Source organism: Notamacropus eugenii, chromosome 1 (genome assembly GCF_028372415.1).
Source record: "Notamacropus eugenii isolate mMacEug1 chromosome 1, mMacEug1.pri_v2, whole genome shotgun sequence".
NCBI classification, from domain to species: Eukaryota; Metazoa; Chordata; class Mammalia; order Diprotodontia; family Macropodidae; genus Notamacropus; species Notamacropus eugenii.
This window is the reverse complement of record NC_092872.1, coordinates 620,147,691-620,175,277: the sequence shown is the minus strand read 5'-3', so window position 1 is coordinate 620,175,277 and position 27,587 is coordinate 620,147,691. Positions and strand designations below refer to the sequence as shown.

Genomic DNA, 27,587 nt, shown 5'->3' with positions numbered 1-27,587 from the left:
TAAGAGAAAAGATATTAGCCGGAGAGATCTAGAAAGACCTGGAAAAGGTAGGATTTGAGTCTTTAAAGGCACATGCCATCAATGTTTAGGCAGTGTGGTGCACTTACTTTTCAATTTGTTTTTATACCTTTCTTTTATGTACATTACTGAGCTATGAACTTGTGCTGTATTCAGAAGAAAATGGTATCAAATTTGTGATGAGGACTGAGAAAAGGTCATATGTAAAGTTGTGCTGGGGACAGACTGGAGGGAAGAGAGAGAAATATAGGAGATATTGTGCCTAATTAAGAGGGTATTGCAAATAATGATAACTAGAGCATTATAACATTTAGATAGTGCATTAAGGTTTGCAAAGTGCTTTAAAAGTCGGGTCTCTTTCTATGCCCACAACAACCCTAAGAGGTAGGTTCTATTATTATCCCCATTTTATGATGTGAAAAGTGAAGCAGGCAGCAGTTAAAGACTTTCCCAGGAACAAACCTCTAGTAAATCCAGCCAAATTTGAAATCTTTCTGATTCCTGACCCAGTATTCTATTGACTGTGCCACCTAGCTGCATAGATGCCCAGCTACCTGAACTTGGGTGGCAGCTATGGAGAGGAAAGAGTGGAGTGGAAATTAGATAGCCTCCATTGGATCAATTTCCAAGACTTGGCATCTGATATCTATCTATCTATCTATCTGTCTGTCTGTCTGTCTGTCTGTCTGTCTGTCTGTCTATCTATCTATATCTACTTAGCATAGCACCTGGAATGTAATAGGTACTTAGCAAATGTTTATTGATGATCTATCCATCTATTCATTTATTCATTCTTCCATCATTTTGTAGTTCAAATAACACTCGTAATAATCCTGTGAGCTAGGCAGTATTACCTCTATTCTATGGTGAAGGAGACTGAGGCTCAGAATGGCTAGATAATTTATCCATAGCCACATAACTACTAAATGACAGTGTCAGCTGTAGAAACCAGTATTTCTGATTCCAGATCTGGCACTCTTTCCCTACTCCACCAATCCTCTGAGGCTTTCTGGCTCAGAGACAGGTGTGTAGAATTTGAAGGTTATTAATGAACTAGGGTGCACTTAAATAAAATGGATTTTCCTCTGTCTGGGATGGTTTAAGGGTAATCCTTCCTGGAGACAAAGAGATGGATAAGATGACTTCAAATCTACTCATCTGTTCTTAGAATTTTTCTTTCAATTTGGTCAGCACAACTTTTGTGTGTCTCTGTGTCCTCTTCTGTCATTGAGGTGATTAAACATTCTTAAATGCTAGACAGCTATGGCAATCAATTTTAAAGGTTTCATGTGGCTTTTTCCCACTTAACCTGTGAATTAGTCCATTTTACTAGAAAAGAACCTGGAAAGGACACATACATAAACACATACATGCGCACACACACACATACCACTATCATACACACAATCTCTGTCTCTCTGTATCTCTGTCTCTGTTTCTCTCTCTGTCTCTTTCTGTTTCTGTCTCTCTCTTCTCCCTCCCTCCTTCTCTTTCTCCTCCACATTCCCCCCTTTCCCTCTCTCTTTTCTTTCTTCCCTCTCCCTTCTCTCTTTCTCTTACATTTTTTGAGAGTTCCAAACTAGAAACTAAAATGTTCCCTATGTACCAGTCACTAGCTGGTATCCCTAATCGATGAACTTAGCATGTCTGATGCACAAAGGTCCAAGTATTATGAATTCTATATCACTGTTGACTAAAAATTAAATTAAGAATATCAGTGGTTATCAGCTCATACCAATCAAGACATAATTAATAGGGCAGAATCCATGAGTGGGTCTTTCACCCTAGTCTTGTCTTTTCGGTAAGTGATCTCAGCAGTTGGCAGTGAACTAGCAATCATTCCTTCAAGCTTTTAAGTACCCTCTTCTTCTGAAGACCCCCATCTTCCCAGTTCTGAGAGCTCCACTTAGAAGTCCTTACTCCATTTGCTAGTGGCATTAGTGATATTTGCTGCAGCTCCATGCAGAAGCAAAAAATGTCTTCCTGTTAGGACAAATTCCTTCATAGTACTACATATTCATTCATAGCCAATTCCCCAGAGGTGATTTATAACTATATTTTGTACTTTCTAATCGCTTTGCAAACTGTACTACTGGCCTTTCCAGACTTCAATCTGCCTTCTCCCACTTCATGAGGGCTGGCCAAACCTAGGCTCTGGAGCACATACCCATTTCTATCCACTGATATTCAAGTACCATGACCTTCATGAAAAGCCTTTCTCAACTCTGTTCAACTCAGCTTGATTCCCCCCTTTCCAGATCTCTCATCCCTCTCTCAAATTTTCTCCATACATAACCACATTCTAAATTATTTTTAAATAATATTTTATTTCTTCCAATTGCACAGAAAGACAATTTTTAACATTCATTGTTTTTTACTTAAAGTTTGAGTTCCAAATTCTATCCCTCCTTCTCTCTCCTCCTCCCTCCCTGAGATAGAAAGCAATCTGATATAGGTTATACAATCATAATCTAATTTGTTAAATATTCCTTTGTGATTCAAAGTGCCTTGAAAGGAAACATAATATAGTGGAGAAAGGGATTCTACCTTTTTCACTTACAATGCTGTGACCTTGGGCAAGTCACTTAAGTTTTCTGGACTTTAGCCTCTTCACTGGAAAAAAAAAAAGAAGACTGGACTAGATAACCTGTGAGTTTTTTTCCACCTATAAAACTATGATTTGATGATCCAAAGATCATGAGACAGAGAGAGACAGACAGACAGACAGAGACAGAGAGAAAGGGCAAGTAAAGTACCATCTTTTGCTGTTTTTGTTTTAGTATAATCAAGAGGGATAATGCCTCTATTTGTTCCAGGATCCATGACCATTTGGATTTTAAGGCCAACGATCCTGGAAGGGTGGATTGTAATGGCAAGCAAAGTAGGATCTTTTGCTATTTTGGTTTTAGCATAATCAAGTGCCTCTGATTGAATCTTACCTTTATCAACCAAGAGTCTTTACTAGAAGTAAAGTACAGAAACAAGAGTTTCTTTAACTAGAAGCAGTATATGTACTTATATTGTTAATGTGATTAAAGATCAGTTCATAGGGAAAAGTGAATGATATATGTTCTTGATTAAAGGAGATTGTTTAACCCTTCAGAAGTTGCCCTTCCTTTTATAAATGCAGATCTAAAAAACTGTGATAGCAGGCCCCCCTGTATATGTCAGGGTATTTACTGATACACAGAGACAGATAGACAGAGACAGAGAGAGAGAGAGAGACAAAAACAGAGAGGAATAGACAGAGAAGAAAGATTCAAAGTCAGAGAACAAAGAGAGGAGAAATATTATGAGGCTGAGAGAAAACTAAGAGTGAGAGACAAAGAGAGAGACAGAGTGACAGAAACAGAGAGGGGTAGAGACTGAGAAGAAAGAGACAGAGACCAAGAAACAGAGAGAGGAGAAATGGAGGCTGACAAAAAATTAAGAGTGAGAGACAAAGAGAAAGAGAGAAATGTTTCTGACTTATAATTTCATTGGGATAAGAAACTTTAAGTGCAGTCTCCACAAATGCATGTTGACAATTCATTTTCAGTGTATAGTTGTAGACAATTATCTGAAATCTCTGAGAATTCAAATGACTTGTCCACAGTCTCCCAATATATATAGATGTCATAGTTAGGACTTAAATCTAGGTCTTACTAACTTCTAGCTCATTCTTCTCCTCAGTGAACTCTATCCTATGTCCTGCACATAATAGACACTTAATAAAGGTGTATTCAATAAACCAACTATTAAGCACCATAAACTGACTTGTTCTCAATTGACACTCAGCACAGTTAGTTCCTGGCCTCCCTAAACAATGTTCTCAGTTCTTCTACTAAATTGAAAAAGATAGATCCTAGAATTATGGCTTCAGTTCCTTTTCTGAAAGGAAAGCAGAATGAAGATGTCAGTGATTAGCAGGTCACACTAATCCCAGCATAATTAACTAGGAGAAATATAGCAAGAATTCTTGTTGAATGGGGTAGAGGAAAAAACCCATTGTGGACGGACTTCCCCTTAGTTTTCTGTTTCCTAAAGATTAGTACTAAAAGCTCTGAGGACCAGTAACCATTTTTTACTGATCAGTGCAAAAATCCTTACTCCTAAAAACCTTTCACTTTGAAAAACTAACTCTGTCTCCCTTTGAATTTCCTTCATTTTTTCAGACTTTTGGTCCTTGTCCCCTGAGCCACTGATAGCCCTACAAGCTCAACATAACAAAAGCACAGGAGTCTAAGGATGAAATTCTATATGTGTTACTGATCCAAAGTCTAGCTTCAGGTAGCTGGGTAGGGCAGTTGATACAGTGGCAGGCCTTGAGTCACAAAGATCCATCTTCTGGAGGTCAAATATGACCTCAGGCACTTATTTGCTGTGTGACACTGGACAGATCACTTAACCCTGTTTACCTCAGTTTCCTCATCTGTAAAATGAACTGGAGAAGGAAATGGCAAACTGCTCCAGTAGCTCTACCAAAAAAAAACCCTGTGAGGTCATGAAGAGTCAGATAAGACTAAAACAACTGAACAACAGTGTAGTTTCATGTGGAGAATGATGTTTAAGACTTCTAGTGCAATAATAAAAGCTCTAAGAAGATGTTGTCTAACAAAGGATGCTTGTATAAAAGGAAGAACACTGGACGACAATCTGACTTTCAGTGTCAGCTCTTCTGTTAATCAGACGTGTACCTCTGGGCCACACCTGAAAAATGAGATTATTTGAACAGATGATCTCTAAGAACCTTCAAGCTCTAAATCTTATAATCCCTGGATGAGAATTTATCTTTTAGAAATACTTTCTGGCTCTAAATGAAGACAAGTGTTTGTTCTCAGGTTATTAATGGACACAAGTGTCCCATCTAAATTTTGCATTTTCTTAGGACCTAGCTAGGGGTAGCTAGACTGTAGGACCTAAAGATTTATCTACTAATCAATCAAGCAGTCAGCAACCATTTATTAATCACTTATGAGTTTACTATGTGCCAGGAACTGGGCACACAAAGATAAAAACAAACCCTTAAATCAAAAAAAAAATCCCTTTTAATTTAAAGAGATTTATATTCTATAGGGAAAGTGATATAATAATAAAAACAGCAATCACATTCTGTATAAACACTTTAAAGATTGTAAAGTATTTCATATATGTTATCTCATTTGATCCTTTAAGTATATAAAGTAAATAAGTGACTTAGAAGGGAAGTACTAATTTCTTGGGGGATTAGAAAAATAATTCATATAAGAGGGGGCACTTGAATTAAGCTTTGAAAGAAGTTAGGTTACTTCAGAAGTGAAGGTGATCCGGAGGGCTAGCCTATCCAAAGGCATGGAGATGGGAAGTGACTATGCTGTATGAGCAGTAAGGCCAATTTGACTGGAGCATAAAGTCCATGGAGTGAAATGTGATAAATATGTAAAGCTATATTGTGAAGAGATTTAAATGGCTAACAGAAAATGCCTAATTGTTTTAATCTATAGGCAATGGAAGGCACTAAATATTTTTGAACAAGAGAGATGTATTCAGACTTGTGAATGAAGACTAACTATGTGTAGCATGGATTGGAGAGGTTAGAGACTTGAGTCAGAGAGACCACTGAGAGGATATTATAGTGGTCTAGATGTGAAACAAGGAGGGCTTGATCTAGGGTTGACCTATGGCATGAGTGGAGAGAGTAGGATGGATGTGAGAGATGTTGTGGAGATTAAAAATAATTAAGACTTGGCAACTAGCTGACTATTGGCAAGTGGATTAAGATAAGAGTGTGAAAAGTTAAAAATAAATCTTAGATTATGACCAGGGTACTGGACAGGTAATGGTACCTTCAACAGAATCAGTTCAATATATCAATCAATCAAAAATATTCCATTATGTTCCAGGCATTAAGCTAACCGAAACAAGAATATTCAAAAAGATAGTCAGACTGGGGGAAGGGAGCAGAGAAAATGGTATCTGTGTCAGACATGTTGTATTTGGGAATACCTACTTGGAAATGTCCAATGTCCTGATGATGCAGGTCTCAGGCATAGACTAGGGATTAGAGGTGGTTATGAAGATATGAGCATAATCTGCATGGAAATGATAATGGAACCTATGAGAGTTCATGAAATCACTATGAGAATTTTAAGTTATTCTATATCAGTGTCAAGTAAGACTTTCAAATTTGAAATGTCATGAAGCATTTAACCCACAAATTGTATTCGAAAAAATGAATCTCTCATTTGGCAAGCATTTTAAGTTTAGCATTGGACAAAAGACTATTTGAAGGAGAAATTGGTGGTTATGTCTTATATTAAATGAGGTAATATTTATTAGATACATTTTCCATAAATTGGTAGTATACACAAAATGCACATCCAGGATATTTAGTGCAATGCCACCTCAAGCCACTTCATAGGTGTTTGTTGAATAATTGAACAGCTGAATTATGCTAAGCATTTTGTTTACAGAAACTCGATAGCAACGCTATTCTATGATGAGCCTGAGGGAGCCCTAGTAACCAAAAGAAGCCAATTAATCTGTCACTCTACAACTGTCCCCCATCAACAGTATAGTGAAGAGGAATTTCTGGATTTTGAAGCATAATTATATCATGAAAACTGCTGAGATCAACAACTTTTTTATGCAATTCAATCACCAGAAAATTAAAGATAAGCATATGATCATTGAAAAGATTGTTAAAAATTGCTTACGCCAGTTGTCTCATCGATAAAAATCTTTGCCATTATCTTGTCACTGTCCTGTTGTTGTCCTTAAATTTAAAAGGAAAACACAGTTGCCTTGATCAAATCCTCTGACTGTCAGGCCTCAAATGACTTAGAAGATTGGAAAGCCTAAGAGATTCCATTTACCTCTAACTGCTCAGCTATTTGAACAGACCCAATGAATCATACATAAGATTGATTACACTGCAATACTTTCCAAGGCAAGTGATTGCATTGGTGGTAGTCCTCCCTCTACCACTGTGAAGGGAAAACTCTATGCCTTGGTTTTATTGTGAGTAAAATTCTTCCACTGCTGAGCCCATCCACACATAGATAGGCCTTGCTCTTAGAGAACAAACACAGTTTCTCTCATTAGATTTTGAGTTACTTGAGGGAAGAGTCTGACCTTGACCTTTCTTTCTACACCAGTGCTTAGCCCAGTGCCTGGCACATAGTAGGTACTTAATAAATAAATAAAATTATTGATTGCCTGAATAATGAGGCATCAGAGGAGGACTTGTGTGGAGAGATCATGTATTGTTTTGAATGATTTATTTGTAAAAAGCAAAATTCTGGATATTCACCAGTCTGTCTATCTGAGTCTGTTCACTTTTCACAAGCATTTATCCAGCACCTAATGTGCTAGATAGTAGGAGTGGTAAAAAGTTTAATTGCCTACTCTCATGGAGCTTAGTCTAGTAGAGACATTGAGCACAAACAAATTAATTATGACGAGCAAATTGGTGACTTTGCTATGGCCTCCTTTAAGCTTCACCTCCCACCATAGACCATACTTAGTCATTATTTCTCATTCCTGAAGATCATATGGAAGCTTTGGGTAGCCTACTTACAACTATGCGTGACTAGTTGCTAAGGGGTTTATCCTGAGACATGATGAGAAGTCCCCCTGCATCACTGGCTATGAAGTCAGACAAGTCTGATATACAAAGAGACTTGGTGGATGTACAAAAGGGAAAGGTCTGTCATTCAATTGTCTGTTTTGACTCTCACTTGTGTGGTTGTAGTGAAGCTTTTGTTTTGACTGGGGAAGGGGAGGGGGGGCAGAGCTCTTTTTCAAACCTCTCACCCCTCAATCCACCCCAATATGGATCAGGGACTCAGCTTAGTAAACTGGGATCCTGTCAGTCATTTCCACTTTTCCTGAGTAGGTGACTGAACACAGTTCTTGGCATGGATAGGTACAGGCTGGAGGGTGTTCTTGTGAGTTCAAGAAGTTCTGGGTTCAGTGAGAGGAATAGCTAGCTGACTCCGGCAGCAACAGGAACAAATTGAAGGCAAAGAAAACTTCTACATAAACTAAGCTGAGCATGGCAAGAGGACTGGCTCAAGTCTGGCCATTTTACCAAAAACATACTAAGAGGGAAGGTTTAGACAGTGTAGATGAGGGAAGGTTTAGACAGTGTAGATCATAGGTGAAATGTAAAATGCCTATATAGCTCCCCAAAGATTGAAACAGCTATCTTAGTTAAGTTATTGAATCCTATTTTGTTAATGTACAATTGTGAGTCTTCTATGCTTAGCATGTCTTGTGTGAGCAGGAATAAATTGCTGTCCCATACCTGATTCCTATTGTACACTGAGTACCTTGCTACTTCCACATTTTGAGTAGGTCCTATAGGTCAACCATAATTAAAATAATTCCAGGTAGTACCAGAGTGGGGATTTAACCAATCAACAAGTATGCATTAAATGTCTACTATGTGGAAGGCACAAAGCCAGGTTATTAGGATAACAATGGGAGTCAAAAACGTGAGGAAAGGGAACCTTTTCATCTTTATGGGTCAGTCTCCTTAATCCAAACTGAATGATTTCACAGCAAAGCTCTCCCCTGAGTGGCCACAGGAATACTGTAATACCTCAGTCTCTGTGGGCATAGCCAAACAGTCTTTTCCCATTAGCCAGGTAGTCTAATGGTTACAGCCATGGACCTAGAGTCATAAAGACCTGAGTTTAAACTTTACCTCACATACTAGCTGTCTGACCCTGGACAAATCACTTAACTTCTATTTAGTTCTGTTTCCTCATCTGGAAAATGAGGATAATAACCAAACCTACCTCCCAGGATTGTTGTAAGGATAAGATAATCTTTGTAAAGCACTTTGCAAATCAAAAAGTGCTATATAAATGCTATCTAGCTAATTAAAGTAGTAATAGTTGTAGATAAGATAGGTGTAAAGTATATTCTGTTACCAAAAGTATGAGGTCATTATCCAACATAAGATTCAAGAAAGGCTTCATAGAAAAGGCATCATCCAGACTTTATTACTATGGACTTTAAAGCCTGGGTAGGAATCCAGCAGCAGATAGGAGGAAGGGAACACATTCTGGGCAAAGTGAACATCCCTATCAAAGGTACAGAAACAGGGAGGTTCATGTTCACTCAGGGGACAGAGAGTACACTAGTTTGGCTAAAGCGTGGAAGGTTAACAAAATGGCATAAGCCTAGAGAGGCAGGGCTGTGTGAGGGTCTGATCAATGTCCAGGTAAGCAATATTGAAGGTTTATTTGTTTTATTTGTGTTTTGATTTTAGCGAATGGCCTGAATTGTATCTAAGTAAGAATATTCTGGCCAGCGTATGGATGATAGCATCTTAGACAGATAGAGTAGACAAAGCAGCAACTGGAGGTGGGAAAGACCAATTAGACTTTGCAATATTCTGGGTGATTAGGAGTAACAGTCTTGACAAGGACGGTGTCAGGAAAACTAGAGAAAATACAAGAGGTGTTTCACAAGTGGAACTGATAGGATAATATAAATGAGAAGGAAGAGCTAAAAATCAAAGATAACTTCAAGGCAGTGAACATGGGACTTTAGGTATTATAGGACTAAGAAGGAAAGAATGAAGCCTGAAAGAGGAATGATAATGACCTCAAGAGTCTTCAGGGCTCCTCCATGCCAGAAACACCTGGTACTTTCTGTAACCATTAGAGTAGGCAAAAGATGTCAACAGAAAGTATGGACTGGTGGGGAAGGGTTGGGGGGAGTACTGCAGGATGTATCTTTTCTTACAACAAATCTCATTATTATGCAGATCTGCCTTTTTGACAAACAGTCCCATTATTTACACCCATCAGAACAAAGATCTAGAGAGATTATCCTAGAAGAACCCAAATAACTCTCATCTGGTGATGGAACTGCTGTGGCATATAATACCTTATATGCAAATGGGCATCACTGTTTGAACTTTGAGTGCATGCATTATGCAAAATTTGGATTTATGTAACTTTCAAACAGATCCAGAATACCCTGATCTTTATTAATTCAATATAGAACTCAAATAAGCAATTCTGTGTCTGGCATGAAAATTTATGGAGAGGCTCTGAAGCACCCTCTGTCTCTCTCAGCTCCATCAGGAGAGGAGAAAGGAAATAAGTTGAAGCCTGACAGGATTCCAGGAGAAGAGGGATGCACATTAAACACATTTACACAGAGGATAAGCAGGGAAAGACTCCATCTTTCCTTACATGAGCATTTTCTTTCATTGTTCATTGCTCCTACCAACCTCAAAATATTGGTTTCACGTTTATAAATTCCCAACTCAATCAAGCTATATCAAATATTGTCCCCAGCCATCTTAGTGACAGGCACACAGTTCTAAGTGATTTGCTTCCCGAGTAAGCAATCACTCTTTGATAATCCAGCTTTGACATGTGCACAGACACAGAACAGCCTCAACCAAGCCAACCAGTTTTGCAACCTCCAAGAATCTTCAGGGTGCTTTGAAATTCTGAAAAGAGCTCTCCAAACAAAGTTAATTTAAATTCATTCATAATTAATTAATTTTGGTTCATATGCACTGAAGATCTCATTGTTGTATGGAGGAGGCATCTATGATCACATATGTAAAGTTTTACAGATTACAGTTTTACATTTTACAGATGAAGAAACTGAGGTCCTGGGAAGTTAAGTGATTTGGTCACAGTCACCTACGGGAGATTGCTTTTCTGCTGTGGCATGCTGCCTCCCAGTGATCCTAGGTTCTCAAAGGATCTGACAGGGAATCACAAGCTCTATCAAGTCCTCTCACTATGGAAACACTTAGAGACATGGTGATGGATTATATGTCTACCATCTGAAAGTCATTCTAGCTAAATTCAGAGAAACTCACTGTCAGAACAATTGATCACAGAAACTCATGATGACCTTCTACTACAATGTTGAATATTTTCATTATGTCTTTTTATCCCTAGTAAACCCACAATAATGTCTTGAAAATGTCAGTACCTTATTGGTAAGACTGGAAGGGCTGGTATTTATATGGGTGTAGAGGGTATCTATACCAATGAACTCAGAGAGAACCTTGAAACAGGGAATTAAATACAAGGTGTAACCATGAAGCATTAAGGCAGATTCAACTACTTGATAGAGTAAGTAGAGGGCAGAATTAAGTGTAAGGTGTCTGGAAAGGTAGGAAGGGCTTTGAATGATAAATTGAGTACCTTAAAATGAGTACTGTAAAATGAGTATCAGAAAATGAGTACCTTATATTTGATTTGGGGGATAATAGGGAGCCACTGGAATTTATTATGGAGTAGAGGTAGCTAGTTGGCAAAGTGAATAAAGTGCTACACTTGAAGTCAGGAACATCCTTAAGGTACCTACTCACTGTGTAACCCTGAGCAAGTCACTCTTGTAAAAATGCCCATTTTTAAGAGTTGCTGTGAGGATCAAGTAAGATAATATACATAAAGTAATTTGCAAACTTTAACAAGCTATAGGCTAGAATTTTTAATGAATAGTAATATTAACAAATATTAACAAAATAACATACAGAATCATTACTGTAATAGCTATACCTAAGGTAAACTGTAGCATACTTTTTAAAAATTACTGAAGGAAGAGAGAGACAGTTGCATAATAAAACAGAAGGTCAGGTGTCACAAGGCTTCCAAAGTGAAATATTCTCACTGCCTCTTCATAAAACTGAAAATTAAATACACAATGGACTGGGAAATTAAAACAATTGATATTTCCATTCATAAGTCATCTACCATGTATTCATACAGCATATTAGCCACTTTCCATCCCCTGGTGTTCATAAGCTATAGTGACTTTACAAAGGGGAATTTGAGCATGGTTACTGGTCAAACGAGCTCTGACTGTGCAGAAAACAGAATTGGATGTTTGGCAGGAGGTGAGTGGGCTTCGTGGCTATTAACACACTAGTCTTTGGCTCAGGATAATGCATCTATTTAAAGGAGCTCATATATGACTCATAGCAAATACAAGAAGCATTGTCTTGCTAAACCTAAAAATAATGCCTAACCAGTCTGAGTATGTCTAATTTTAAAATTTTATTAATAATTAATGAGTGAAAAGTGGAGAATACCCACTGCTTCTCTGTGGCTGCAGTTTTTTTACCTTAAATAATTCACAAACACATCTGCACCAAGAAATATTCTAATATATTATTTTGAAAGATTCCATATCTTTGATGTTCTCATGATAGCTTATATTGCTCTGCAGGGTTTTGAATGAGACTTCAGTGTCATTCTGATTCCTATTATCTTATTTGTAGGGGTTGACTAGGTACAAAAGGGAGAAAAAACATCACCAGCCTGAAAGTAGATATTTTGGTTTGTGACCTTTGTCAGCTTTCATCAGGTAAACCAGACTGAGTTTGGAATTTATATCTCAGATGAAGAATTTTTTAAAAAAGAAGGAAAAACAAAACAAAACCATAAGGCAAAAGCTTAAATTCAGTGAATCATAACTAAGTACCAACAGGATTTCAACAGAATTTAGTTACCTTTATCCCTTTTTTTTCCATAAATTCATAGACTAAGGAGGGACCTTAGAGATCCTGGGAACTGAGATAAATTCCTTCACTTTTCAAAGCCTCATTTTCTTCCTTGATGAAATGAATAAGTTCCCTTTTAGCTCTGAAATTTTGATTTTATGTTTATGTTTTTACCTAAACCAACTGGCTTATTTTACAAATGAGAAAACTGAGAACCAGATCTGGTAAATGACGTACCAAATCACACAGCTCATTAGGCAGGCCTGGGATTAGAACCCGAGTCAGCTGATTCCTAACTCCTAGATCAGTATCCGGTTACCATGACACCATTCTGCCCCACAGTTTTTGTCATTATTAATATTCAAGAGGTGCTCATGCCCATCAGCTTCATGAGAGATGTGGATATGAGATACTAATTCTCTAAGACAGGAACAAGGAGCCAAGTGAGTGAACTAGAGACCCCATCATGAAAGCAACCATTAAAAGACCTGGGTGAGAGAAAATTGGGGTGGGTTTAAGGCGCTATGAGAGCTAGCTTCAGATATCTGAATATTTATCATATGGCTCCATTCATCCATCAATCAACACAGTAGATGCAGGATTTGATTTAATCTACTAATTTTACCCAGAGGGAAAATTAGGATCAATGAGTAAAAGTTACAGAGAGAACAGTGTGTGTGTGTGTGTGTGTGTGTCGTGTACTTCTGTTTAGGAATATGACTTTATTAGTCAAGGGAATCCCCCCTCCCTCATTCAGTGCAAAAGAAAGCTAAAAGTTCATGTCAAATAACGTACCGAGATGGAATGACTGGGCAGAACAATTATGAGGAATATGGAATCAGCCATGGGAAGTGACCATACAGACAGGTTGGGAAATGATGAAAAACCCTAAGGCAAAGGTTGGGGCTTAAGGTTCCTCAGGCCCTGGAAACCTCTGGTGGAGTGCTGTGAAAACCATCAACCTAAGATGAGAAATGCAGATCAAAAGAAAATGCTGGAAAAATAGAAGGGGTATTGACAATGGAGTAAGGAAATGGTTAGGGTACTGAGGTATTCAGGCCAAGTTATGAAATGAAGAAATTGTCTCTTCATGAAGGGCCTTAATTCCAGTGCATGCTTCTAGGAATAATATCCAACATTTTTTTTCTGGGAATTAAGTGCTGGACTATGAGTTTTTGTGAGGACTAGGTCTGAATTTCTGAAGGCAGGGAGGTAGAGATCACTAAAATGAGGGGTCTAACTCTAGTATTGCTAAAGGATGTCCAGCTTATGTCTAATCTCACTGACTTTGCTAAATGTCTCTCACAGATCATTTTCATAATGTCTGCAGGGGTCTTCTCAACCTGAAACTTTCCTTAGCCCCTGGGGCCTTCTCACTCTGAAACATCCCTCAGCCATCCCAGCCCTGTGGTGAATTCCTTCCAGGGCCTCCATTTTGGGGACAGGTCCAATCAGGTCATGATATATATTCCCTTCTCAGCGGTACTTCTGATTCTTTTAGACCTTATCACAAGCCTTCATTTGAATACCTTCTAACCCCACCTCCCACCCCCCCTTCAGCCACTTTTTTATGTATTGTCTTCCCCCAAAAAAGCTTTTTGAAGGCAGAGACTATCTTTTTTTTCTTTTTGGCTTTTATTTGACTCTCCAGTACTTAGCAGACTATCCGAAACAAACTAAGCATTTAATAAATGTTGTTGACGGTCTGTGGAGAATCCTTTAAGAGACACGAGCCAAATCCTTATTTGCCCAGGAAAAACCCTGGGTGGATGCATAATGAGCCACAAAGATTAATGAGAAGTTCCCAAGAAAGATTAAATCAGTCTGCCTCTCAGAGAACAGACTCTGATATTTGATTTACAACCAGTATCATAGAATTACTGAATCTCAGATTTTGATGGGATTTCAGGAATCATCAGACAGCCTTTTTTCCCTTAAGATCTGCCAACCTTTTTGAGGACTTAGTAACCATGCATCAAACTGAAGGAGAAAACAATAGAAACAAATATTGTGAGAAGGTCCTCTTGATCAAGTGCAGCTTCAGTGTGTGAGGGAAGATTCACATCTTCCAATTGTTAACCCTCATCAGATGGAGTAGCTCAGAAAAGTGGTGATCTGTGCTCAAACTATGCCTACCCCATGATTACTTCAGTTGAAGAGCCTGGTTTTTATGGAGAGGCAGTAGTGGAAAGGAGTAGGTACTAGTGTAGCTAAGAGAGAAAAACATGTCCGTCTCAACAAACTTAATTCATCTGACTAGGTTTAAATATTTTCTTTCCTCCTTCCTTCCCTCTTCCTTCCTTCCTTCCTTCCTTCCTTCCTTCCTTCCTTCCTTCCTTCCTTCCTTCCTTCTTTCCTTCCTTCCCTCCTTCTTTCCTTTCCTCTTCTTTCTCCTCTTCCTCCTTCTTCCTCTCCTCCTCTCCCTCCTTTTCCTTTTAATACCATAAATAGTGAGTGATGATTAGACAGAATAGTGTCACCTCGCTGACTTATTTCCCATGGTCACACTGATATACATCTATAGAAGATCACATGGGCTTTGTAGTTGGATTGTTTTAGAATCCCTGCAGCCACTCAGCCCTCCAATACCTCAGGAAAGACTGAAATCCTGCAGGAGGGAAATGCCATGGGGTCATCACACACTATATCAAGAGAACTTCTTCTAGACAGAAGGAGATCTGGTCTTTGTACAATCCTTGGTTCTTGCACTGAACCTATGTGGCTTGTCCAGATGGATAGTGGGTGGGCTTCAGTCTATTAGAAAACTGCAGTCAGGTCAGACCAAGAAAGGAACAAGGCCCAGGGAGAGTCACCCTACATGGATCCCTTCTACACTAACTTTATATCTAGTTGAAATTTGGTTAAATTAATAACAAGAGCAATCTTGAAGTAGAAAATAAGGGAAAGAGATGTCAGGGGATGAAAAAGCCCCATGAAACCTCAGAAGGATGTTCATGGGTGAGAAAAAGCATGCAACCTGTCCCAACCTTCCCATCCTCACCAGGTAAACATTGCATGCTGGTGGAATGTTTTTCAATTCAATACATATTTATTGAGTACCTAACTCTCTCTCCAGTCTCTCCATTCACACCACCACCATTTTGTTACAGGCCCTCATCACCTCACATGTGGTGTAGTGCAATAGCTTTCTAATTGGCTGTCTTCATGTCTCTCTCTACTATAATCAATCTTCCATTTAGCTGTTGAAGTGATTTCTTTAAGTTCAGGTCTGACCATGTAAATCTTCTACGTAATAAATTCCAGTGACCCCTCTATTATCCCTAAGATCACATATAATATCCTCAGATTGGTTTCTAACCTGGCCTTTCTCCCCACCTTTAACTTTCCTCAACACACTTTACCGTACAGCCACACTAGTCTTGTTCAGACTCAGTTCAAATTCTGCCTTCTACAAGAGACCTCAGACCAAAGCTAGGCTCTTTCCCCCAAGATTAATTTCCATTGACTTTTTCCATGTACATAGTTATTGACTCTCCCCCATTAGAATCTCAGCTCCTTGGTGGTAAGGACTGTTTTTACCTTTCGTTAATCCTCAGCATTTAGTGCAGTGCCTGATGTGTAAATAAGAAGTTAACAAATGTTTGTCGATTGATCCACTCTATATCAGATACTAAGATAAGGTCCCTGGGCTAAAAGTTCTTATAATCTAATAAAAGAAGATTGAGACAAGTATTCATTAACAATAAGTCAGAAAATGGTAAATGCAATAAAGCAGGTAGAAAGGAAGTTCCCACAGTCAGATTAGATCACATGCAGTCAAGAAAATTTGTACAGAGAAGCTGGTATTTATGGTGGGCATTTAAATATAGTTAGATTTTTTTCAACATGTAGTGGGGGAGGGAGGTAAGATAGTCTAGACAGAGCTAAGGTATAAGGCTCCAGGAAGACAGGGATTGTGGTTAAGTTCTGTTTGTGTCAGCTGTTTGGCACCATGGTGAACATAGTGCTGGGCCTAGAACCAGGAAGACCTGAGAGCAAATCCAGCCTCAAACACTAACTAGCTGTGTGACCCTGGGCAAATCATTTAACCTTTGTTTGCCTTTATACAACAAAGAAATAGATGGCAAATCACTCCAGTATCTTTGCTAAGAAAACCCTATGAACAGTATGGTCCAACTATACTTGTTTCTGTTTCCGTCAGTGCTTAGCATGGTATTTTCCACAATAGATTTTTAATAAATTTTATTGTTGAATGAAAAGATGCACAATATTAGTAAGGTCTTGGGGCAGAAAAGAGTGAAACGTGTTCTAGGAATATGCCCTGAGCCAAAGCTATGTTTGGGAGAGATCAACATGTCGAGGTACAACCAGGCTTTGAATGCCAAGTTAAAATATCTATTCTTTCTCTCTCTCTCTCTCTCTCTCTCTCTCTCTCTCTCTCTCTCTCTCTCTCTCTCTCTCTCTCTCTCTTTCTCTCTTGACTTGCACAGGATCACACAGCTATTAAATATCTGAGGCTGGATTTGAACTCAGTATTCTATCTACTGAGCCACCTAACTTCTTCTAAAGTACCTATTCTCAGTGCAGCGGGCAACAAGAACCACTTTCTTTTTTATTCTTTATATTTTCTTTTACTTTTTTTGTATAGGAAAGTGATAAGATCCAAGTTATTTCCTGGAAAATATGTCAATAACATCTAAAATGGAAGGGAGGGGCAAGTTTGGAACCTCGGAGACTAGTGAGAAGTCTACTGCAATACTCCAGACAATTATAAATGAGAGCTGAATTAGAGTAGTGGCAGTGGAAATGAAATCTTTTTAGAATTTGCTTGTAGCCTCCTGTGTTCATCACTGCCTCTGTTCTATTCCCCATCCCCACCTTGTCTCACTGCAGCAGTAGCTATCTGGGTCTCAGGGCATTTAGAGAACCTTCTTTTGCCCCTATACACAGAATTTTGGGGTCCTAAGACTTCTGTCTGCTGTGATCCTGTCACCTTTGACAGAAAGAATGTGGCAAGACTCAGAAGATGTCAGGCATGCAGCAGTCATCACCATCCTCTTGGAATTACATCACTGCAGTCTAATCCTCTGGTTTATCTTATGCCTAAAATCTCCAGCAACATGCAATACACGTATAATCCAATGCAAAGTAGTTTTTCCCAGAGAAACATACAGTACAAGGATACAGAGGCAAACATAGAATGCCATCCAGCTGACCATACTCCCAAGCCTTATTACCACTCTTGAACAGGGAGGTCTCATTGGGCCTTCTTGGGCTCCCTTCTGACCACATAGTCAGTGTTATAGCATTGTGCCCAGTTAGGAGCACCTTCCCTGAAGTCAAGCCTAACTTTGGCTTTATAAGATGGTCAACAGGAAGCCTCAGAGGGTGAGCGGCTAGCACTCTCATCAGGATAATGGGCAGAGTTGCAGTCATCCTTTCTCTCCTACTGATCTAGTCAATCCTCCATTCAGTCATCCAGGTGATCTTCCTAAAATGCAGGTCAGCCCTCAATAAATTCTAGCGGCTCCTTATTACCTTCAGGATTAAATATAAAATTCTCTATTTATCACCCCAAATCCTGCATAATATGCTCCCCCACTCCCGCTACCTTCTCAGTCTTCTTACCCCTTATACTCACACTAAATATTCTTTGATAGCATGATGCTGACATCCTTGCTATTCCTTTTACAATACGCATCTTCTCCTATTCTGGAACATTTTTCACTGGTTGAATCAGAGATTCACATTCAAGCCCCTGCTAAAAATCCTACTTCCTATAGGAAATCTTTCCTAAACCCTCTTAATGCTAGTGCCTCCCCTTTGTGGATCATCTCTAATATATCCTGTATCTAGTTGTTTTCATGTTGTCTCCCCCCAGTAGACTGTGAGCTCAATGAGGGCAGGTACAATTTTTTGCCTTTCTTTTTATCCTTAGTGTTTATTAACGCAGTGTCTGGTACATAGCAGCACAGAATATATTTTTGTTTACTGAAAGATCAAATGCTATTCAGATTATGTCAAAACAGGGATAGGACAATTTCCTAACTTAGTCAAAACCTAAGGACAGCTCTACAGATGGGATGTCCAAGTCACTAGGTAGAGTGCCCAACCAATTCTGTGGTGATGAATATGTGTGGGCACTGTGAGCTTCAGCTACATTCAAATAAAACTTAGTTTATTGACAGCAACTCCCACATTACCCTGGGAACATTTTCTAGCTCTGAGGGTATTTGAATTAATGAAAACAAACTGGTATTTTGTTGTATAAAGGTTGTATTTAAATTCACCGAGAACTATTTTTATCATAAAGTGAAATTAAAAAAAATAATAACTTTAGCACTTGCTAATAGAGACTATAAACAAAGACATTGTTCATCTTATTCCCTCACTACTTCCAAAATCTAAGCTTAGCATAAATGTTGAGTTTAGCCATAGAAAACAAAAGGGCTCCTTAAACATACAAGGAAAATGCTTAAAGTGATAATTGTTTTCCATTGTCTATTTTAGAGATCCAGTGAAATGGATTCTTTGGTGGATGCTAAGAAACCTTTTAGAGAAGCAAGATACAGCCTTTATCAAATGAGTACATGCTCATTGAAACGTCAAATTTTCTGAGCCTCAGTTTCCTCATCTGTAAAATGAGGATACTAATACTTGTACTAGTATCTCACAGGGTTGTGAAGAAGGCATTTTGTACATTTAAAGAGATATAGAAAGATAAATTATTGGTATCATCTTATGCTATTATCCAGAATGTGTCTATAAAGCAAAGAGGGGTTCATTTCCAAATTTCATATATGCAATACAATAGAAGTCTATATTACATCAACCTTGGAAAAAACTACAGTCTTTAGCCAAATCATTATTATGAAAATGTTGTATAAAGAAATTGTTTGTTTCATTCTTATTCTTGGTTTCTTTCAATGAGTCTTCAGTCACGCCATGCTAATGAACTCTTCATGTCCCACTGCATTATTTTTTTTCTTTTTCTTTGTATCCTCAAGATTTACCTTTTACCTCATAATGCCACAAAGTAGGTGCTTAATAAATGTTTGTTGACTTATTAGATAAAGGAAATAATTAATGAATAAACATGAGTGGATGAGTAGATGAATGAATGAACAGAAAGATGAAAAATTAATAGATGAGCAAACACATGAAAGACTCAGAGGCAAGAAAATTTCAGGTATGATCAGCAAACAACTCTTTGTCATGTTTGCCCTCAACAGAGTAAGACTTTCTTAAAGGAGACACTGGTGAGGAAAAAAGGCCAGCAGTATCTTAGACTCCCTAAAAATCTATGTTCTTTTTTCCCCTTTTAAATGGCCATTTAATTATACGAATGATTTATGCACAATTCATTAGATAGTGAGGTAGAATGCAAAGCTAAACCCTAATTCCTCTCTGAGGGTAACTAACCTGCCACTAGAAATAATTATGAAATATTTCCCACCTCTTTCGAAGATTACAAAACAACTCTGCTTTGTTCAAATTCCCTATATTCTGATTACATTCCAGCAAAAGCACTATTTCACAGAATCACTGAGTTGGACAAGAGTTTACCTAGAATTACAGAATTCAGACTTAGAAGAAACTATAGATTTCATTTAGCTCAAGCTAAATTTTAGAGACAGGAACACTAAGGTCCAAACATGGATGGGAAATGAGTTGCCCAAGATCACTCAGGTAATAAAAGGAAGAGTTGGGATATAAACCCAGATTGTCTGACTCGGGATCCAGGATACTCAACTAATAATTAACCACTCCTTATAATTGGGCAAATATGTAAAGGATCCCTGATTTTCTGTTTGTAGAACTCCTAGTATGGGAACTCCTTCCATATTAGACTCTCCACTCCTTGAGGGTAGAGACAGTTCATTGAATCTTTGGCATTCAGTACAAGACTATCAAGGGAAGGGAACCTGCTGTCTTGAGGATACATGTGGCCTTCTAGGTCCTTAGGTATGGCCTTTTGACTGAGTCTAAGTTTCATAGAACAGATCATTTTATTAAGAGGATTTGTTTAAAAAAAAGAGGATTTATTCTGTGAAATATGGATTCAGTCAAAGGGCTGCACTTGAGGACCAGAGAGCCCCATGTGGCCTTGAGGCCACAAGTTCCCCATCCCTTGTAGATCATAGTAGGTGCTTAATAAATGCTTTCTCTTTGGACCAATGTATATAATAAGTGTTACAAGTCATAGTTCCATGACTTAGTAGAAAAGTACTAGGCAGTTTTCCTGAGGCATTAAGAAGTTAAATGAATTGTACCAATCTCATGAGATTGCACACTCCTTAAAGGCAGAAACTGTCTCGTCTCCTTTTGTATCATTAGCACAGTGCCTGGAACACAGTTGGGGTGCTAATAAATATACATTGATTGCTTGATTGATAGGAGGTGTCAGTGGTAGGATTTGTGCCCAGGCCTTTCTGATTTCCTTTGAGACTTAGTTCATGAATCATCTCTTATGGGAAGCCTTTCTTAATGCATGCTAGTGTTCTCTTCCTCAAATCATCATGCAGCTCCTTGTCTGTTTACACGTTATACCTCTTCAAGGAGAAGGTGACTTTCTTGAGACCCAGGGCCATTTTATTTTTCCTTCTTCCTTTCATGCCCATCACACAGCAATGCTTTGCAGATTATTAGATGTTTTATAAAGGTTCATTGGATTGGATTGAAATCCAGAATTATGTCTGTTATGTTAAAGCTAAAGAATGTTTCAATAATATTTTACTCTTTTAAACATGAAAGTAGATGAACTAATCTTATTATGACTGTGTCAAAGTCACAAACACACAGATGGCCGATGAATTCACATTCTTTGAAGAACTATAGTGACCCCCAAATTCAAAATAAATTTGCTCCATTATAAATCACAAACAGGGATTATTACATTAATTATCTACTAAGGCATACAGGTCTATATGTATATATATTTATAAATACATAGCCATCAAAGATCACCTCAAAATTAAAGATTCCCAATTAAGTAACTGAGCCAGGATTCAAACCAAGGTCTTCTGACTCCAAATCTAGGGTTCTTTCCAATACCAAAGTCTTCTAGGATACAAACTGTTTCCCAGGATATGAAAAGAGAGCTAACCTAGGCCACTAAGTAATGATATAATGAATTTCTGCAATTTTTGAAGGTTGTGATGACAGTAAGAAGAAAGAATCTCAGTAGTTACTTGACTTGGTTACTTATGCAGCCATTTATTGTTATTTTTAATAAGATCCACCATTAAGTTGCTGCTCCAACCAATTGTCCTTCTAAATAGTGACTGTAATTAATGAACTGTGCACATTGTTCTATTTCCAGCATCTCCTGATGGTTATTGTTCATAGACCTACCTGTGGCCTTTACTGGGGTTTGTTCTCCTAGCAACAGTTTTAACCTTTTGGCATGGATTTTCCCTTGATAATGTGAGTCAGCCACCACTGCTGATGTAAAAGACATGTTACAGAGGGTACAACACTTGTTCTTATCCACCATGTCATCATCACTTCCCTGCAAGGAAAGAAAAAAAGAAATGAAAATATTAGAGGGAAAACAAAGAAGACTCTGGGACCTTGAGTCTGCAGAAGAAATCACTCAACTAAAACCTATCAGGAAAACTAAGCCTTCCCCACCCCCACCTCTACCTTTTCATTGTATCTGAGATTTATCTCAAGACTGGTTTAGCTAAAGCTTAACAGCTTTACTTCTCTCCTTCAATCTTCTTGAAAGACCATGTGCTATAGGAGGCAGAATAGAAGACTAGTGGTTAGAAGACCTGAGCTTTTTAATCCTGGCCTGGTATTTACTAGCATTGTGCAAGTAAGCTTCTTAACCCCTCTGATGTTCAGTTTCCTAATGTACCAAATGGATATTCTAGTGCCTACTCTGCCCATTTGCTGTGAGGCTCAAATGAGCTGATGCAGGTAAAGTGCTTTGCAAACATTAAAATGCCATACAAATGTCAGGTATTATTATTACTGATTACCGCCTTATCTCACAACACATTCCAAGGATCAGGTGCTGGAAAGGATCTTGAGAATTATCTCATTCAGTCTCCTCATTTTATAGAAGAAGAAAACAAGGCCCAGAAAAAGTCAGTGACTTGCTCAAAGTCATTCAGAGAAGAAAGTTGCAGTTAGAATTTGACCTGAACCCTCTGACTCACAAACTGGTATTTTTTTAAATTCTGTTTTCTTTTTAATAACAGTGCTCCTATATGTAAAGAAAAATGAGACAGACACTTACTTGGGAAAATATCATCTCTAGTGCAATGAGGGAAAATAGCACTAACAATACCAGCACAGTATAAGCAATTTTAGATTTCAACTGAGTTCCTTGCAGAGATCTGCAAATTGGGCACTATTCAGTATTTAGCTCCACTGCTAAGTCAAACCAGTCCCACTTAGTGGGGTACTTTTCAGAACATTCTACCTAGCCTGGCTTGCTTGATCCATTATATCAATACTCCAAAGTACTTGAGATCCCATTGACTTGGACATTCCCTCCAAAAATGCAGTTCACACCTTCCCAATGCTTTCCCTTCATGTGAAAGTCCCACTGATATTTTGTTACCCAATGTGCTAAGAAGACCTATTCTCCTGATCTTTTTAGTGCACTGAAGGAGCATCTTGGCAGTCCCTTGGTTATCTTGCACTCACTCTTATTTTGTAAGCATACATTTCATCGATGACATTTTACATTACTTCCTCAATGTAATTATTTATTGGTTATGTTCTACAGCCTACCCATGCCCATCATGAGCCTCTCCCATTGTCCTTTGGCTAATCCTCAACTCCATTGAAAAATCTATCTTTTTAATGCTATCCTGATGTGTCAGCATTCTATTTTGTGCACTCCTACAATATCACCAGAAGAATGATGGTGTTAAAAAGATATGTTTTTGATTCAAATAGGATCTTAGAGTCATTAAAAGAATTTTATGATTTCCCAAAGACAAAATAATCCACTTTCCTCTTCCTGTTCAATCCTAGGGCTGATTCATAATCAATTTCCAGTATTGGTTTAAAATATATAGCTATTAGCATTTTAGGTTGTCCATCCAAATGCTTATCATAGCCTGAACAATAAGAATTCTTCATCCATTTAATTATTTTTCCTGCGTAGTTACGGCAAATTCTTTTGAGAGATTAAAGACCTAATTTAGGAAGCTCTTCATTACTTTTGGGACTTGATGCAATTAAAATAATATTATGGACAAACAGTAACATCTGGAGGGTCTCACCATTCATAGTAGGGGTTCTTAGCTATTCTGTGCCATGGACTCTTGACAGTCTAGTACAGCCCGACAGACTTTATCAAGCTAATATGGAACTTCTCTCCAAAAAAAATCTTTTTGAATATATAAAATAAAATATATATGATTACAAACATATGATTACCAATTATATTAAAATAAGCCTATTGTTTCCCATCCAAAATCAAAGACTCCCTGAAAGCTATTCATGGGCCCCTTATTGTTTTAGAGACCACAGATCAAGAATTCATGATCTAAAGGGGATTACTATTGAAATTGTACTTGAACAGCTGAAAATTATCAATTGCATTAGCATAATAAGACATTCATTTTATCTGTTTGTGTCCTCTGTCCAATAGCATAGATCATAAATTGTTCCTAATTTCACAAGTTACTGAGACCAAATGTTTCATCACAGTTTGGTTAACCCTCTTGTAGTAAACCTCTAGGATTTTTTTCCCTACATGAAGAAAAACAGAACTTTTGGTTGCTGGTAGGAAGAAGAAAAAGAAATGTTGCTGAACCTTTTCAATCCATTGAACCTAACTTAATCCCTGTGATTTGCAAAAACAAAACAAAACAAAAAAACAGGAGGTATGATGATACGGGATGAAAATGAATATCCTCACTATGGTTTCATCCAATCCATTTGCAGTTTTGTTTAGCAGAGCCCATGGAAGTGATTTGCCTAGACCAGGGGTAGGGTTAAGTATGAAAGTAAAAATTAATTTTCTAACCATAACTCAGAGAAGAGTTAAACAGAGACAGTTCAAAACACGGGACAGAAGAGTTAGTTGAAAATGTTGACTTTAAACAAAGAATTTTTCTAGTTATCTTGATTGATGGAGCTAGTTGGGTGTCTGCATCATAAAAGAACTAATGATGGCCTTTGAGGATATCAAATTAAAGAGTGCTATCTAATAAAAATTAGAATGTGAACATATTGAAGGGAAAGACTATCTTTTTTTTTTGCTCGTATATTTATATTACATATTATAAGTGCTCAATGAATGCTTGTTGACTAAGTTGCTGATGCCATCCCTAGAAGCAAATAGAAGCCAAAGACCAGAAGATGGCAGCTGAGAGAAACAGCAGAATGAACAGTAACTTTGGAGAGTCCCAGAGGAAAGCAGAAGAAACAGTAGAGATATTCAGTAGAGAGCTGCACTCCGCTGGATGAGAAAAGAGACAATTTGTCCCTGGAATGTTTCCATCTTGTTAGGATCTAACAAAACTTATAAGGTCATAAGGTCTTAAAATGCTAAAACTAAAAAGGACTTTAGAGGAAAACCTGGTAGGGGTGGGGAAGCTGAAGCCTTGAGGCTACATGTGACCTATTAGGTCTTCAAGTGTTGCCCTTTAACTGAATCCAAATTTCACAGGACATATCCCCTTAATAAAAGGATTTGTTCTGTGAAACTTGGACTTAGTCAAAAGGCTGCATTCAAGGATTGAAGGGTCCCCAAACCTATAACCCTACCTTTTACAGATGAGGAAACCGAAGCCAAGAGATAGAAAATGGCTTCCTTAGGGTTACACAGTTAGTAAATAACAGTGAGGATTTTTACCTATATAGCCTGTGAGAATCCAAGATTGTACTTGTACATCTTGAGAACTTCTTTGATATAAAATGGTATAATTTTATACACACACACACACACACACATACACACACACACACACACACACACACACACATATATATATATTTTACAGCTGATCTATTCCCAAGTGTTTTTGTATATATACGAGATATATAGGTGTATATATATACACACACACATATACAAAATCTGTAGATGTGTTTCTGTATGTAAATGTGTATGTATGTCTATATATGTAAATATACATGTAATACAACATATGGGTAAATGTGTGTATCTCTACAGGGATGCACATATCAAGATCAACATACATCTTTTTCTTTTATATACTATATAGTGCCCAATGTAGGAGTTTGACTAAAAGGAGAAAAATTTTTAAAAGGCAATAGCCAAGAACTTATCTTAAGTACTGTCTCCTCCCTGCTCATTGCCAATCTCCATCCCACAATATGTCCAGATAGAACACAAGTAAGAAGTCCAGCATTGTAAGTGGGAGAAAATTACTACCTGAGGAATGCAAATAAAATGCCCTAGCCAGGCGGGGGGCAGCCCTCACAAGTCAAACCCTAGATTAATCCACCTGACGTCTTCCTTTCTTTAATAAACCAGTAGCCCAAATGTGTCAAAAGTGGCAACTACATCTTCTCTGTCACTGCCACAAAGCTTTAGATCTCTAAGCTTCCTGAGCTCTGGGCCTCCACTGGGAGATGCTTAGTCTGGAGAAGAGAAGACTTGAGAAATTTTCGTTCTCTCAAGCCAAAATCTGTCTCTTTTCATTTTTATCCTTCGGGCCTTTTTCTTTTTGCACTGTCTTTTGCTCTGCCCTTTGGGACTAAGGAACACAAGTTTGATCCTCTCTTAAAAAACAATCCTTCAAATATTTAATGATGGCAAACATGCCAAAACCACCAACAATAATTAAACATGAACCACAGTGGAATGGGCTGTCCCGTGGGCACCCCCCAAAAGAAGACTTCAATTGGAAGCTGCATGACCACATGGCTAACACAGAAATGTTTTGCATGACTGTACATGTATAATCTACATCAAATTGCCTTCTCAAGGAGAAGGGAGGGGAAGGTAGAAGGAAGTGAACTGGGAACTCATAACTTTAAAATGAATAATGAAATTTCTGTTTACATATAATTGAGAATAAAACAAAACAAAAATAAATGTTAAAAAGTGTAATCAGCGCTAAGGTTTTCTTCACCACTTTTTAAAGCTTAGAGACAATCAACAAAACAAATCAAGCCCCGATTCTCAGCATTTGGTGATTTCTTTTATAAAAGTCTTATTTAATATTTTATTTTTCCCAATTACATGTAAAAACAATTGAAACATTTTTTCCAAATTTTGAGTTGCAAATTCTCTCTTTCCTTCACCTATTCCCCATTGAGAAGGCAAGCAATTTGACATAGGTTACACACATGTAGTCATGCAAAACACATTTCCATGTAAGTCATTCTATGAAAGAAAACAGATAAAAACAATAAAAATAAAGAAAGGAAAGAAAAAGTATCTTTGATGTGCACTCAGGTTCTATCAGTTGTTTTTGTTTTTGCTTTGTTTTGTTTTGTTTTTTTTTGGAGACAAAGCACCTTTCATCATAAGTATTATAGAATTGTCTTGAATAATTGCATTGCTGAGAACAGCTAAATTATTCATAGTTGATCAACCTACAATATTGCTGTTACTGTATACAATGTTCTTTTATTTCTGTTCATTGAAACTTGCATCAATTCAAGTAAGTTTTTCCACTTTTTTTTTTTCTGAGAGCACTCTGATTATCATTTCTTAAAGCACATTAGTATTCTGTCACAATCATATACAACAACTTGTTCAGCATTCCTCAATTGATGGGACATCCCCTCAATTTCCAAAACTTTGTCACCACAAAAAGAGCTGCTATAAATATTTTTGTACACATAGGTTCTTTTCCTTTTTGTTTTCATTTTTTATGTCTTATCTCTTTGCGATACAGAACTAGTAGTGGGTATTGCTTGGTCAAGGATTATGCATAGTTTTATAACCATCTAGGCATAGTTCCAAATTGCTCTCCAGAATGGTTGGATCAATATAAAACTTCACCAGTAGTACATTAGTGTTTTAATTTTATCACCTCTCCTCCATTTTTTATTTTCCTTTTCTGTCATATTAGCTAATTTGACAGATATAAGGTAATAGCTCAGAGTTGTTTTATTTTGCATTTCTCTCATCAATAGTGATTTAGAGATTTTTTTCATATGACTGTAGATAGCTTTTATTACTTTGAAAACTGCCTGTTCATATCCTTTGACCATT

At 37.7% G+C, this 27,587-nt stretch overlaps 1 protein-coding gene across 4 annotated transcripts in view; it reads right to left on the bottom strand.

Moving 5' to 3' along the window:
* ZMAT4 (zinc finger matrin-type 4) overlaps positions 1–27,587 on the bottom strand; it is a 756,701-nt gene that overhangs the window by 401,765 nt on the left and 327,349 nt on the right. For all 4 annotated transcript variants that reach the window (XM_072635103.1, XM_072635102.1, XM_072635104.1 and 1 more), the window contains one exon: positions 21,782–21,938. In XM_072635103.1, coding sequence (XP_072491204.1) covers positions 21,782–21,938 — 157 coding nt within the window. The remainder of the gene's footprint in view (positions 1–21,781; positions 21,939–27,587) is intronic.